Consider the following 16,175-nt stretch of genomic DNA (forward strand, 5'->3'; position numbering starts at 1 on the left):
CGTCCCAGGGTTCGACCACGCGATCCGAAACCACATACACAAACGAGGCAATTAAAGCTGTACGTACACTTGCGAAATTTGGCACACGTCTTGAAGCTGCGACAATTTTTTATAAGTTGGTTAAAAACCACTTGCATATAAGTACTAAAGTATTTTTCATATAGCATGGGTACGGTGACAGTTGCCTTATATACGTTCATTATACGTACTGTTATCGTGAATCGCGGCAAATTTTCAAGAGTGAAACGAACTGTTACATTACCCATGCTATCTGAAAAACTCTATAAGTAGGTGCGTGATGCTCTGATCGATTGTTCAAACATTCATGACACACATATGAGTAAGGATTCATATATATTATTATTATAAGAACTGTCAGTGTACGACACTGTGTTTGATAAGAGAATTATGATTGTCTTCAGATGGCGATAAGGACTCGGATGGCCCGTCTGAGAGCGGCGATAACACGTCGGAGTCTACGCAGGGTGCACCCAGTGAGCCGGCGCAGGAAAAAGGTGGATAACATTGATTGTATAGCGAGCCTTGACCTGTCATTAAAAAAAAATGAAGTAAACATATCCCTAACCCCATAGAGCCGTGATTGCCCAGTGGATATGACCTCTACCTCCGATTCCGGAGGGTGTGGGTCCGAATCCGGTCCGGGGCTCGAACCCGTGAAGGGGGATGAAAATCCACACCACTTTCGGTTTATACACGACATCGTACCGGAACCCTAAATCGCTTGGCGGTACGTCTTTGTCGATTGAGTGGTAACTAGCCACGGCCTATGCCTCCCACCAGCCAGACCTGGACCAATTAAGAAAACCTCAAACGGACTATCCAGGGATCGAACTCAGGACCTCCGTCTTGTAAATCCACCGTGCTTACCACTGCGCCACGGAGGCCGACAAATTAAAACATTAAAGTGGAATCAACGTGCTTATATGTTAAGTCATTATTTTATTCACTGGATTTTGCAAGGTATTTCCAGGTCGTGATTGATATTTTCCTTAAGAGATTTTCTTTATTACGTTACAAGAACTTAACATTTTATTTATATTAAACTGCTGTTTCATTTATCTCTACTAATATTATAAAGCTGAAGAGTTTGTTTGTTTCAACGCGCTAATTTCAGGAACTACTGGTCCGATTTGAAAAATTCTTTCAGTGTTAGATAGCCTTTTTATCGAGGAAGGCTATAAGCTATATATTATCCCCATATTCCTACGGGAACAGGAATCACGCGGGTGAAACCGTTCGGCGTCAGCTAGTTAAAGTATATTTTGAAAAACCAATTGCTTTAGTACCTATATTTTGCTTGGGTATTAGATTAGCCATAGTGCAAAAACTGTTAATTACATAGTGATAAAGTTTAATACGATGCGCTTTGCTAACATTATGAATTTACTAATGGACCCGGTCAAGCTTCGCTTTGACTTTTGTGCGCTTCTTCACTACCTACCCTTACCCTATTCCTACCCTACCCTATTCCTACCCTACCTTACCTCTACCCCTAACCCTACCCTACTTCTTCCAACCCCTATTTTAGGGAAGTCCGGAGCTAAAAGAGACAAAAAGACTCCATCTTTTTCAACTATCTCCACTTAAAAAAAATCACGCCAATTCGTCGCTCCGTTTTGCTATGAAAGATGGACAAACAAACAGACAGATACACACACACACACACTCACAGATGGATCATTACTGTCACGACTTAATCTTGCTAAGATTCGTTTGTAAACATAAATATTGAAACGTAGGGCAAAAGTTTATAACCGATAGCTCTAAGCCTAGTACATTATCGACGATAGAAAATGTAAACAAAGCATATTATTATTGTATTTCTTTTCGAAATATTTTTATCTGATTATTATCAAATGACGCGCCATTTCACGTGCCCGCAGAAAAATAAGAGTCAGTCAGTGAGTCAGTGCTACATTTCATCTGATGCTGAACGATTTCGCCTCAATTTATCGCGATAAGGCAGTAAAAGTGCACTGTTGATTGGTTTCGAAATCGCGCGAAATACATTTTGAACAAATAAATCGCTCATCCAAAGTGTTTAAGCGACATATAATGCTGTTAAAAAGTACGTAAATTATACTGGTTTTTTTTATTAATATCTATACTAATCTATACTAATATTATAAAGCTGAAGAGTTGATTGAACGCGCTAATCTCAGGAACTACTCTGGTCCGATTTGATAAATTCTTTCAGTGTTAGATAGCCCATTTATCGAGGAAGGCTATAGGAGATATATTATCCCCGTATTCCTACGGGAACGGGAACGTGACGCCACGCGGGTAAAACCGCGTGGCGTCAGCTAGTAGTATTTGATAAAATTGGATTCTGTGAAATGTGGAATGCCTTACAGTAACAGTGTTTTCTTTCACGTAAGACTTTCATACGTTCAAGATTCAAGGGATCAGTGTCTAGGCTTTTTTTAATCAAGCTAGTATATAAAGACGAATAGGGATGATGACAGTTTTTTTAATTGTATATTAATTAAGAGTATGCTAATAGTAAAGCATTTTTTTTAAAAGAAACAGGGTATCTGCGATCATTAGTTTCGGAGCTACAGGGATTTAAAGGGTCAGATTTGCGGCGCTGTCGCGGTTCCCTGAAAAACGCCTCATACAAAATGGCACGAACTAATGACGTCGTAGGTAATGTAATGATCGTTAGATTTGTATGTGCGTTGAAACAAAATTACTAATATCTTTGTTATTTGTGCGTTTATGTTTATAGTTCATTTATTAAAAAATGTCACATTTAATGTAAGGAAGCTAAAACTTTATGAATTTTTATCTAATTATGATAAAAGATTTTTAATAGATTTTGAAATTTTATAATCTCATTTATTTTGCAAATATCCAGACAATCTTTGCTTTTTATGCATAAATTAGTTAACATTGACCCCATTTACCCGAATGTATCATAAAAATCAATATATTCAAACCTAGTCATCATCCCCATTGGCCTGATTATCGAAAGATGTAGTTAAACTGTAAGTGGCAGTGCGCCATACAACCGATAAAACCTTTCGCGTCAGCATATGATAGGAATTATTGCAGAAAATAATAAATGATATGGTATATTACATTCATTTATCTCAATATATTGTTCCATTTCTTTTTATAATTTACATGAATTACGGTTATAAATAACGGGGGATGTAAGTAAAAGAAATACACATATACATATAGGAAAAGTCATTAATAGGCTGCTTATGATGATGATGACGATGATGATGGTGGTTGTGGTTGCAGAGATCCTCGACAACCTGCGTCCCGTGTCCCCGGACGCGCCGACCAGCAGCAGCGCCCCGCAGAGGTTCCTCAAGATCAACGTGCGACACATCACAGATGGACAGGTAATCCTTAACTTTGAGACATTTTAATGAGGAAATATGGTCACAGACATTGGACTGCAAAAGGGTTTTAGCTATGGTAGGTAATATAAGTTAATATATATTAAATATCACGTGTCTCACACGCTAAAGGAATAACATCGTGAAGAAACCTATATACCTGAGAATTTTCTTAATTCTCAATCCACATTTGGCTAGCATGGTGGACTATTAGTTTTACCCCTTTCGTTATGATTATGAGGCAATACACGTACAAATTGTACAAAATTAAAAACTTCTGATTCATTTCGTACATTAATTAGTCGGGGTTATTAGTGCATTTTTGCATCTATGAAGTGCACGCCACTGGACTCAAAGATAACCTTCTTGCCATGACGGACATAACTGGAACTCGAAAATTCAATGGTTATTGGTAAATAGTGGAAGTGATCAAGATTATGATGTTAATTAAAAGTATTTTTTTTATTTTTAGGGCGTTGTGTCCGGTGTTTTGCTAGTGACCCCAAACGCGGTCATGTTCGACCCGAACGTGTCCGACACGCTTGTGATGGAGCACGGGCCCGAGTCGTACGGCGTTATCGCGCCCATGGAGTACGTCGTCAACTCCGCCATATTCTACGACATCGCGCACATGCGGACACACGGCCCCGACCACAACGCGCACAAGTAAGTTATTGTTAGACATCCGAACGTGTCCGACACGCTCGTGATGGAGCACGGGTCCGAGTCGTACGGCGTCATCGCGCCCATGGAGTACGTCGTCAGGACGTTTTACGCATTGGAGCATACGCATATTCTAAGAACACTTGTTTAAATAATATTTCTCTAGTTAATATTCAATAACTTTGTGTCCATGCCCGATAAAGAATTAATTTCTCAATTAAACAACTTCTTTTATTTCATTGACTGGTTTAGAGCGCGTCTAATACAATAATAATTGATTAACTATTTTTTTGCGATCTTGCTTAACTTTAACTTATTTACCGTCTGTCTACAGAGCCGAGCAAGCTGAAATCTATTACATGAATAAATCTGAGCATTCGCCCGGCAAGGATTCCCTTCTAGTCAAAGTAAGTGTAAATCATCCCTGCGAATATATTTTTCTATGGCATTTTTGATAGGATTTTAAAATAAAATTATTTATGATATTTAAATTTTGAAAACTCTTCTCTTAGTGCTAATTTAGTATGAGTAAAAAAAGGGCCCATACCTCATACTCCAACAAAAAATATCATCACCATTATCACGGACAATATTTTATCGGCCCACTATAAGGCTAATAGGAATGAGATTGCACAACATATTATCTTGAGACCAGAAAAAGACAAATGTCGACCAATAGCGGCGCATTGGAAAATATCGTTCTTTCATAGTGATGGGACGTAAGAGCGAGCGATATTTTCGATTGCGTATTTGCCTTTGTCTTATATTGTCTCGTATCTTAGGCCTTAACTAAAGAAAATAGGAATTAAATTGTACATAATTATGTGAGCTTGAAATCAATTTAGTTTCGCTTACTTATAATAATGTTTTATAAAGTGATCATGAGTGATAACTATTCTATTTGCCAGGACGAAACATTCCCCGAGCTGCAGGCAGCGGGGGAAGCCCCCGGCGCGGAGGGAGCCGAAGACAGGCCTTCGTCCCTCGACACGGAGGAGCGGGGCGGCGCTGCGTTCCCTAAGGCCTTCGATCGCGACCTGGTCACTCCTACCCCTATCCACGTAAGCGGTTATCACATCACACTAATATATAAATGAGAAAGTTTGTGTGTATGTGTGTGTTTGTTCCTCCTTTGTGTGCTAATGAAGCGATTTGGCTGAAATTTGAAATGGAAATATATTTTACTCTGGATTAACAAACACATAGGCTTTAAAGATTTTATCCCGGGAAAATCCATGGTTCCCGCGGGATTTGGGAAAAACTGAATTCCACGCGAACGAAGTAGCGCGCGTCCGCTAGTACTATTTAAATATTGAATGCACATTTTTTTTGCTTAAACGAGCGTGTAGATAATGTGATCTTTAACCGACTTCGAAAAGGAGGAGGTTCTCAAGTTAATCGGTATGTTGTTTTTTTAAATGCTTACTGACTCCCATTATTATAATTATAACAGCGGGTCTACTGTTAATATGTTTTCAGTAGTTGGATTTGTCCCTTTTACATATAACCTTAATTGTAATTGTTTAGGAAAGTGTGGCAGTTGGAAGTCAGTCGCATAATTCAATAATTTGCGTGCGTCGAAACATGATTTTGTTGGTGTCCGTATACTTTAATCTGTTAAACTCAGACATTGTCTTGTGCTGGTTTGGCACTACAAAATTACATAAATAAAAGAAGAAGAAGTCGACCAATAGCAGCGGAATCGAAAATTTCGCTTATATCTTTTTTTTTAAAGAATATTTGACATATTATATTATTTGTATTATAGCAGCAAACAACAGAGGAGAGGCGGAAATCTCTACTCGACCATCACTGGGCGATCCCGAGCAAGGATAGAATGTCTATTGATCAAGGAAGTGAGGTGAGGAGTTAACTGCTGTACGAATATTTTAGAAAGAAAGAAAGAAAAATGTCTTTATTTCAAAATTATGCCACCCATCATAATATCACTAATACATCCAGGATACTCTGCTATGTGTGGTGACATAACCCAGAAAATGTCCCCAGCTCAGCATAATGCTACAAAGAACTAATAACTTAAATCTTTACTAATATTATAAAGCTGAAGAGTTTGTTTGTTTGCATGCACTTGTTAATCTCAGGAACTGGTCCGATTTGAAAAAATCTTTCTGTGTTAGATAGCCCGTTTATCGAGAAAGGCTATAGGCCTATATATATTATCCCCGTATTCCCACGGGAACGGGAACCACGCAGGTGAAACCGCGCGGCGTCAGCTAGTAATTAATGATTTAGAACTAATAACTCCCGCCCCCGTGATATAAAGGGATTAAATGTAACCTATGACACTCAAGTAACGTGGCTTTTTAGTAATAAAGGAATTTTCGGTACAGTACAGAAGTCGGTACAGTAGATCCAGAGATTACCTACAATACCACAAACTTTACCTCTTTATATATTTAGTATAGATATAGATATAATATATTTTGTGAGGTGTTTTCACTGTTTCATAAACAAGCTCTTGATTATTTGGAGTTTTATTTGTATAATTTCACCTGTACAAATAAGTGAATTTTCTACTGTTCAATAGGGTCGACAATTTGGCGCACTTGTTACATTCCAACTATTTACACTGCTTGTATTGATAATTTTAAATATATTTCCCAGTTTTTGGAATCTGAGTATATAAAACCTAAAAATCACGAAATATTAAAAACAGCTTGACGTCAAAAGATGAAATTTGGAGGAATTTTTCGATATTTGGTAATGTGACCTATCGCTTTTATTATTATTTTGATTGTAGAATCATTGACATATCATTGACCGTGATAGCCCAGTGGTTATCGTGAGGTTACCTGCATACCTGAATATTTTCTTTTCTAAATTCTCTTTGTGTGTGAAGTCTGCCAATCCGCATTGGGCCAGCGCGAAGGACTGTTACTGCGTAACCTCTCAAACTGAGAGGAGACTCGTCCTCAACAACGAATATGGGTTGATTATGGATATTGTAAATTTCGTCAGGTGTCCTCGAGCGCTGACCACGGCAAAGAAGAAAGTCTCGAAACATCGGTCGCGGAGGGGTCGGTGGAGGAGCGCGCGGGTAGTGCGGAGGGCGAGGGGGACGCGGAGGGCGAGGCGGAGGGCGAGGAGCGCGGGGAGCGGGGCGACGCGGCACACCTGGTGAAACTCTCCTACCATGACTCGGGGATCGACATCCGTGACCCGCTACTGCATGTCACGCCTACCAACGCCAAAAAGGTAAGTCGACAATACTCTTGGAACTGGTCTTTTTATGGTTATTGTTGACGGACCACCAGATGATGATATGATAGTTAGTGGATAACTGCTATAGTTATCCACTTGCTGAAAGATTACTAGGGGTAAAAACTATATCACAATTATGTATTATTTCAAAGTGTAGCCCGGCTCTAAGTTCTGGGGCCTGTAGTCACCGTGAGCAAAAATATCAAAAATATTTTCGGGGACTGTAGTCACCGTGGACTTTAAAATGGATAAACAGAACAACAATTCGCAGTGGATGCCAGGACCTTACCTTACAGTCCGTTAGCCCGCTTCCATCTTAAGGTAGCATTCCGATCTTGACGACCGCGACCTGCGACCGCGCGGCCCCTGTATCAAAATTATTTGGGGGGCCAAATGAAGGGTAAAGATTTCCTACAAAAGAAATAAAAATGCTTGCATAAAATAAATAATATACAAATGACTTATAACTTACCATGTAGAATGTTTCCAACTTTTGAGCGCACGCTAAGGAAGAAGTTATTTAGTTTTGTCATTTCTGAAGAAAATGTTCTGCAGATTTTTTTTGGGAAGCACCAGATTAAGTTAGATTTTATTATTTTTTACTTTCACACGTAAGGGCCTCTGAGTCCGGGGAGCCCGTATCACTGATACGGCTAATACAACGGTAGCTACGCTCCTTTGTCTCGCTAAATTTATGTAAACTAATAAAGCTTTATATGAAAATGAAAATGGTATACGAAAGTATTGAATATTATTTTAGGAACATCGTATATTAGATCACGAGGATCATTATCACGAAATCGACACGATATACGAAATGTCGGAGATGGATGTGTCCATGTACGATTGGCACCGCGACTCCACTTACGAGTCCAAGTTCTTGCATTGCTTCCACGTCGACCACCACGACGTTGACATGATGTCTTGTCCATCAACCGACGAGGTGAGACCGGAGGAATCGGTTATGGGTTTGTCTATGGTTTTCGGTCCAGCGATTTCTAAATTCTTAGCCAGTGGTGGAATACTTTTGTCATCTATTTATGTGCAGGTTTCTCCTATGGAGTATTTTTTGTTAAGTAAATGTTTTCTACTTCTCTATGATTATTCTTGTTGGTGGGAAAATATTGTCTTCAGTTTCTCTAATTATGCATTTTTCCTTTTATTCCTTTTGTGGATGTCGTAATCTTAAATCGCTTGTAAAATGCTATGTGGTCATTGGTTTTCAGCTGCAATTTAAATTTTGTGTGTCCACCAGCATCGACCGATGAGGTGAGACTGGAGGAATCGGTTATGGGTTTGTTTATGGTTTTCGGTCCAGCGATTTCTAAATTACCTACTAGCCAACGGTGGAATACTTTTGTCCTCTATTTATGTGCAGGTTTCTCTTATGAAGTATTTTTTTCTTAAGTAAATGTTTTCTACTTCTCTATGATTATTCTTGTTGGTGGGAAAATATTGTCTTCAGTTTCTCTAATTACGCATTTTTCCCTTTATTCCTTTTGTGGATGTCGTAATCTTATATTATTTGTGAAGTGCTATGTGATCATTGATTTTTAGCTGCATTTTGTATTTTGTGTGGTTTGCAGCAGCAAGAATTTTTTCAGGGTCATCAGGGTATTATGGACCACATTAAAAGACTTATTATATTGTTAACAGCAGCATAGTAATAGTATTATGTATTATGTTAGTTAAAGCACAAATTCCGCATTCAAATTGAATGTGGACAGTGATTTACAGTAAAGGAATTACTTGGGAAAGTAGTCATTTGAGATGTTGAATTTTTCAACATACTCTTCATGCTTACAGCTGCTACATTCGTGTCTCTCCCATTTGCTACGCTATTCATGGGATTTTGAGATATAATTTGCTGCTTACCTTAATGGACAATTGTCACCCATAAAAAACATTCCTTACCGACCCCCCAAACACAGAAATAATGCAATCATGGCACTTGTATAGGTATACAGTGACGCGGACATAGTGCTGTCAGCGGACTGGGTCCCTCCGGTGTGCTTGCCGCGCACCGAGCCGCCGCTCTCGGCGCCGCCGCTCGGCGAGAACGACCGGGTGACGCGCAAGCCCGCGGCCGTGTCATTCTCACTCGATGGCAACCAGAAGGAAGACCCTGGGAAACCTGATAAGAAGAATAAGGTAATAACAACAAATATTTATTCATCATGACTACATATATCACATTTAGTTTGAAGCCCTGCCTCCTGTATTAGTTATTACAAAAGGCAGTGTCTTCCCATTTTCAATGTTACAATAGGTTGATAAATAATTAACAATTTAGTGCTTGCGTGCGTGCGTGCGTGCGTGCGTGCGTGCATGCGTGCGCGCGCGTGTGTGTGTGTTGTGTGTGTTGTGTGTGTGAGTTTCTATGTAAAGATAAATTTATAAATATATTTTTAAAGAATATTTGCCGTATCTTTTTTAAAGAACCAATAAATCCGTTCCCCTCTTATTAGTTCAGCGGGTGTGGATTGAACCACGACCTCTCTGTGCCGTGACCTGAGTATTTTGGACTCAAGCCAGGATCGACTGCAACTGCTGGATATAGAGACAACTTGCGCAAAACGTTTTGCATTCACATTACTACGTCGCACAGCAAATACATTTGTATTTTCTGCCATTTATAATTTAAACACATTCAAGGCAGAGTGAATAGGTAATAGGCAAGCGCGCTTTAACGTTATCACTGCTTTTTATCAGGTTTATAGTTAAGACAAGCCTAACTATCATTCAAAAAAACATCTGTAGATACATCTGATCTGTTGATTTCAATCAGGATAAATAGGCACTTAAATCTGTACTAATATTATAAAGCTGAAGAGTTTGTTTGTTTGTGTTTGTTCGCTTGAACGCGCTAATCTCAGGAACTACTGGTCCGATTTGAAAAATTCTTTCAGTGTTAGCCATTTATCGAGAAAGGCTATAGGCTTTAAACTATCCCCGTATTCCTACGGGAACGGGAACCACGCGGGTGAAACCGCGTGGCGTCAGCTAGTTCAATATAAAATCCTATTATGAAAAAATAACACTTTGCTTATGCATGATTATTACTACTGCATTGAATATTATAAATTATTAAAGTTAGGAATGTTCTTTGGCAGATGCTAAAACGCCTGTCCTACCCGCTGTCCTGGGTGGAGGGTTTGACCGGGGAAGGCGCTCCGACCACGCAGGCCGACTCGCTGCCCACCTCCGCCGATAGCCACAACTCCACTTCCGTATTCTCCAAAGTATTTAACAGGTAACAAACATAGTTCACTACATTGACAATTTTGAGACATTAACCAGAAGCGTTTCTTTGCGCAAGTTCATTAAGAACATTGTTTAGTTGATTACTTGAGCTATTCTCCGCGAAAAACCGAAGTATCCAAGCAGCACAAGGAGGCCAACATTTTAATTGCGCGTATCGATTGAATAAAATTTTAATATCATAGGATCAAATTGAGATACTTTTCAAAAAAGGTTGCAATACTCTCAGACCAATTATTATACTAGTATCATACCCAAATTCACGAACTAAATTGATTGAGAAAAAGAGCTTAGATTTGGTATATATCTTATACTTAACTAGAAGTTTTTGTCTGTTTTTTACACCATTCAACTACAAATAGAAATTTTTAATGAGCTCTTTAACCGACGAACACGATTATAACTATGAAACTTCGCTACTATAGACACAGTTTTATAATCTCATTAGATGGTCGATCATACACTTTGACAGAGTAACGTCTAGCGTGGTAGGTTCTTATGTAATTAATCTGAGGCAATACCCTACAAGTTCAATTGCTAAGTTTGGTTTCTCAATAGAGAAGTTAAACTTGGCAATTGAACATGTAGAGTCAAAATCTCTGGAGGATGCTTCGTTTCGAGATGTAATGCGTGTAGAGGGGTTTGTCGAATCTGGGTGACATTGTCGCTTGAATTTGAAATTGTCGAGTTTAAAAAACAATCAATTATTATTTATTATTTTTCAACACTACTCAAAAATAATGTAATTAAACATTTTCTAGAATTTATCATTGCTTTCCATAACAGAGCCGAGAGCGAGTCTTTCGTGTCAAAAAAAATGTGTTACATTGCCTAAACCATATTAAAATACGTGAAAACAAAACTTTGTACAAGTAAGCGTGTTATTAGCTTCAGTATATAAAAACTTCTATATATATACGGACGTAATATATAAATTGTAGGTGACAGCTATGTATATCTTATATGTTACAAAATAAGTTTATTTCTTATAATATTCACTTATTATTTTTATTAGAATAATGATTTTTTCTGTATTTCGTATGCATTTATTTAAATACAAGACAATTACAGACATTAATAATGTGATGCATTCTTTTTTAAAAGGAATTCTGAAAAGGATGGCATGTACTTTGTATCTGTCAATTTCATTTATGTGATCTGAAATAGTATAACAATCTTTTGTTACTGATTTCTCTTTAATATGGCAATAATTATTCGATACTAATTAACCGTCAAAGTACTTCTTTTTCTGTTTTTGTTAGTGTAAGTAGCAAAAGAAGTACCTCGACTTATAATAACCTCAACAATAGTTTGATTTTATCGTTTCTTCAATAAAAATTGATCACACATTACATGCAGCAAAGCTTCCTATTGGAAACAATACATTTTAAATATAATTAATTTGACTATTGTAACTTCGTACCGCGTTGTGATGTGCAATCATCATTCTCTACGACAAATGACGTCATCCACACTGACTTTAGTTTAGAAATAATACGTAAACTGAAATTTTGTATTATTGCACATTCCCTACAATTACGGTAGTAATTATGGTACAACTTATTATATATAACATACCTACAACACTTATTTATTAACTATAATGGTGCCTGTACCTACCTGTAATAGTCAACACCGTCCTGAAAACCAACTGCACATTTGCACGTTAAAATTAAAAAAAAAAAATTAATGTTGCCATTCTAAATTTTCCCTTTGCTACCATGGATGCTAACCGGGATGTACCGAATATGCCGACTCCGCTTCGTTCATTGGATCACAGCTCACCAATGAACTTAGTGGAGTTTGGTACTGGTTTGTTCCTGAGTAAAACGCCTTCAGAGGAGACGCCCCATGAAGTCCTCTCTGGGTATGTGAGCCCATCGCAGTCAATGTGCCACTCCGTTATGTGTTGCCTTGAGGATACCTGTCCAGACCCCATTGATACATTCTGTACATATGAGTTATTAATATAATAATAATATGATGACCACATCAATGCATTCATTTCATGTCGTGTTTAGTGCTGGTTCTAGACTTTTAACACTCCATCTAATTTCTAAAAGAATTGCGTAGCTTCAGAAAATAAATCAGGAATAAAATGCGTGATAAAATATAATATCGGTCACTCGTTGTGGTTTTTAAGCATCAAACACGCCATTTTTGAGCTAGAAAGGTGAAAATAACTATTACTGATGTGATCTATCAGCCTGTGACAACAGCAAGCGAGTCAGGGAGTCAAGCGTGATACAAACGTAAACCTGGACATATCCTGGTCACGCAAATAATATTCTCTGGTATTTTCAGAAAAATCTATGCTATTTTCTGACAAATAGCGTCAATATATTACAGTCGTTGTAGTTGTACATGGCTCCTCCATGACGTCTTGTTACGGTGCTGTCTTACGTCCTACTGAAAATAAATGTAATTTAAGACACGCTAGAAGTGAACATGAATGTTTTTGATGAGGTCTCGCTTTAAAAGTTTGACTGTCAAATGTCTCAAATGGTGTGTCAATTTGGTCAAAACTACGTTTAGCCTCCTGTTTGTGACCACTTATACTGTTATTAGGCCCACTGATATGTGTTTGTTATTTACTGTGCGCTATGTTTATTGGCTTTTGGATGAAACATATCAATTTTTCAAATTCAAATCATTTATCAGAATATTTATGCAATTCCAGTATTCCAAAATTATTGATTAATGAACCATCCAAAACCCAGTTCGCAATTTTTTTTCAACTATTATGTAAACATAATGCTAATTGGCATGGTGTATATGTGTTAGGAATATTAGAAATATGAAAATATAGATATTTCTAGAGAGTGTTACGTTTGTTACTATTGTTCTTTACTGCACTGGCGGTGTGCCGATTCGACACGCTTTCTTAGACTAGACCCAACCTACTGTTATACTGAACTCGTTTTTAAATTTCTCAAAAGGAGACGCATACTATTTAGTTTCTTTCAATAATATCAAAATGACTCTGCCCACTAAACCATTAATCAAATATTTAAACGAAACGAACGAAATACTGTGCGTCTGTTTTTAATCTGTCATATAAACTTCCTTATTGTACCCTATTGGCTTCGTATCGCTGTGGCGTGCCGTCCTGCGGCTTACCGCTAGGTCCCGGGAGATTATCATCAGTTTCTTTCTCTGGCTTGCAACGAATACAGTTAATGTTATCTTATTTCCCTTTTTTCTCGGTCCCTGATAAACTAATCCAGGAATTAGATTTACAATCTGGTTAATTGAATCATTCCGGGTTCCGAATCCGGGAAAAGAGACAGATCAAAAAAATGGGGATGATGACTAGGTTTGAATATATTGATTTTTATGATGCATTCGGGTAAATAATGTCAATGTTAACTAGTTTATACATAAAAAGCAAAGATTGTCTGGATATTTGCAAAATAAAAAAGATTATAAAATTTCAAAATCTATTAAATTTTTTTTATCGTAATTAGATGAAAATTCATACAGTTTTAGCTTCCTTACATTAAATGTGACATTTTTCAATAAATGAACTATAAACATAAACGCACAAATAACAAAGATATTAATAATTTTGTTTGAACGCCCATACAAACCTTACAATCAGCGAGCCAACGACGTCACTAAATCGTGCCATTTTGTATGGAGCGTTTTTCAGGGATCCGCGGCAGTGCCGCAAATCTGACCCTTTAAATCCCTGTAGCTCCGAAAGTAATGATCCCAGATACCCTGTTACTTTTACAAAATTGCTTTGTTATTAGTATACTATTAATTTATATACAATTTAAAAAACTGTCATCATCCCTATTGCAGTAGCATCCCTAATTTGAGAAGTTTGTAGTGTAACACCCTCATTCCTTATGCATATGGAAACACGACATAAACGTTTTAATTGCTTGTGTCTACCGAGTCTAAAAATTAAATTCGAAGCTTACAAATCCACTTTAGAGCAATGTGAGCTTGTGCTTTAAATCTTCCTACCTGATGTTCTGAAACCCGACAAAATGTAGTAGAGACAAAAATGGAGAATGGGTTTGTTCTCGAATTATTCTTTGCAAGCCGAATTTAACTCATTTTTATAGTGACTATCTATCTAATTGTAATAAACGTTCAAGGTCAATTGTGATTCTATCATTCCCACTCACTGACATCCTATTGGCACCCTTTTTGATCAATGTTTACTTTTACAAATTTTGGCATGTTTAGATCCTAAAAATTTATAAAATTGACCTCTTTAAAAAAACATTCGCTGCTATTTTACAGGTGCTGTTGTATCAACATTGTGTTGTTTTATGTAATCAAATTTACTGTCGCTAATTTTTTTTTCAATAAAATTATTTCTCAACATGGCTGTCATATTAAAGGAGAGAACACTGAAGGTCTTTTGTTGTTTAAACGGACGTATTTTAACACAGTTTGTATATATAGGCGGAGCTCCCTTGGCGGATTCGGTCGTTCTCAACCCAAAGTAGCCGGTGCAGCGCAGCCCAGGCTCGACTATCGCAGTATGGTGTCAGTGGACGACATGCCCGATCTGTTCGCCTCTTTCGATAGTACGTATCACTGATTTAAAAAAAACATGGTAAATTGATATCTTTAAATGACTTCATTATTATCAACCTATATTCGGCTCATTGCTGAGCTTGAGTCTCCTCTCAGAATGAGAGGGGTTAGGCCAATAGTCCACCACGCTGGCCCAATGCGGATTAGCAGACTTCACATACGCAGAGAATTAAGAAAAATTCTCTGGTATGCTGGTTTCCTCTCGATGTTTTTCCTTCACCGTTTGAGACACGTGATATTTAATTTCTTAAAATACACACAACTGAAATGTTGGAGGTGCATGCCCCGGCCGGGATTCGAACCCACACCCTCGAGAATGGAATCGGAGACAGAGGTCACATCCACTGGGCTATCACGACTCCCCACTGGGCTATCAAGCCTACATTGGTTACTAAGCATATAAACAAATACGCTTAGTAACAAAGTATGACATTGATATTGAAATTTTAAATATTTTTCCTGAAGCTATTGTTTAAGTTTAAAAATTATATCGTTCATTCAACTATTCAAAGACGTAATGAAGGTAACTAGGTATATTTGAAGAATTGCATTCAGTCTTGATCAAATTTAGAGATAATTGGCAAACTAGATTTTACTAGATGATAATTGGGTAGGTACAAATTGAATGATAATAATTAGAGAACTTGGTTTAGATACAGAGAAAATTACCTAGCATGGGAATTGTGTTTCTCAGATTAGGCATTGATTGAAATGTTATACATGTATGTGTCCGTTGTGGGTGTGAGTGAGATAAAAAATCTCACTTTTTTTTATTTAGAATTAATACCACAATTTTCTTTATTTAGAATTAATACCGCGTCCGGCGCGACCGAGTGACGACCCACCGCTGTACCTGCGGCTGCGTATGGGCAAGCCGGCCGGCCGCCCGCTGCCGCGCTCCACGCCGCTGATGTCCTACGGCCGCAAACGCATGAAGCCCGAGTACTGGTTCGGCATCCCTAGAAATAGGTGAATATTGATCTTTTATATATTTCTGCCGTAAAGTATGCTCTTGATTGGGAAGCAGACGTCGACATTTTGGTGTCTGGATAAACTTCTACACAGGGCTCAAAGACTGAATAATATGGAACTGCCTCGTTA

The 16,175-nt window shown here is 37.9% G+C and overlaps 1 protein-coding gene across 12 annotated transcripts in view; it reads left to right on the forward strand.

The window, feature by feature from the left end:
* The window catches only part of LOC112054318 (TLD domain-containing protein 2), a 180,121-nt gene that overhangs the window by 124,256 nt on the left and 39,690 nt on the right, over positions 1-16,175 (forward strand). For 9 of the 12 annotated variants that reach the window (XM_052881414.1, XM_052881415.1, XM_052881418.1 and 6 more), the window contains 12 exons: positions 423-515; positions 3,271-3,374; positions 3,844-4,037; positions 4,369-4,441; positions 4,943-5,095; positions 5,803-5,895; positions 7,014-7,250; positions 9,216-9,407; positions 10,370-10,509; positions 12,298-12,384; positions 14,940-15,064; positions 15,881-16,043. In XM_052881414.1, the coding sequence (XP_052737374.1) occupies positions 423-515; positions 3,271-3,374; positions 3,844-4,037; positions 4,369-4,441; positions 4,943-5,095; positions 5,803-5,895; positions 7,014-7,250; positions 9,216-9,407; positions 10,370-10,509; positions 12,298-12,384; positions 14,940-15,064; positions 15,881-16,043 (1,654 nt within the window). The remainder of the gene's footprint in view (positions 1-422; positions 516-3,270; positions 3,375-3,843; positions 4,038-4,368; positions 4,442-4,942; positions 5,096-5,802; positions 5,896-7,013; positions 7,251-9,215; positions 9,408-10,369; positions 10,510-12,297; positions 12,385-14,939; positions 15,065-15,880; positions 16,044-16,175) is intronic. The other 3 variants (XM_024094053.2, XM_024094058.2, XM_052881411.1) reach the window with 2 other exon arrangements.

The sequence above is a fragment of the Bicyclus anynana genome, chromosome 4, assembly GCF_947172395.1.
Source record: "Bicyclus anynana chromosome 4, ilBicAnyn1.1, whole genome shotgun sequence".
Classification (NCBI taxonomy): Eukaryota; Metazoa; Arthropoda; class Insecta; order Lepidoptera; family Nymphalidae; genus Bicyclus; species Bicyclus anynana.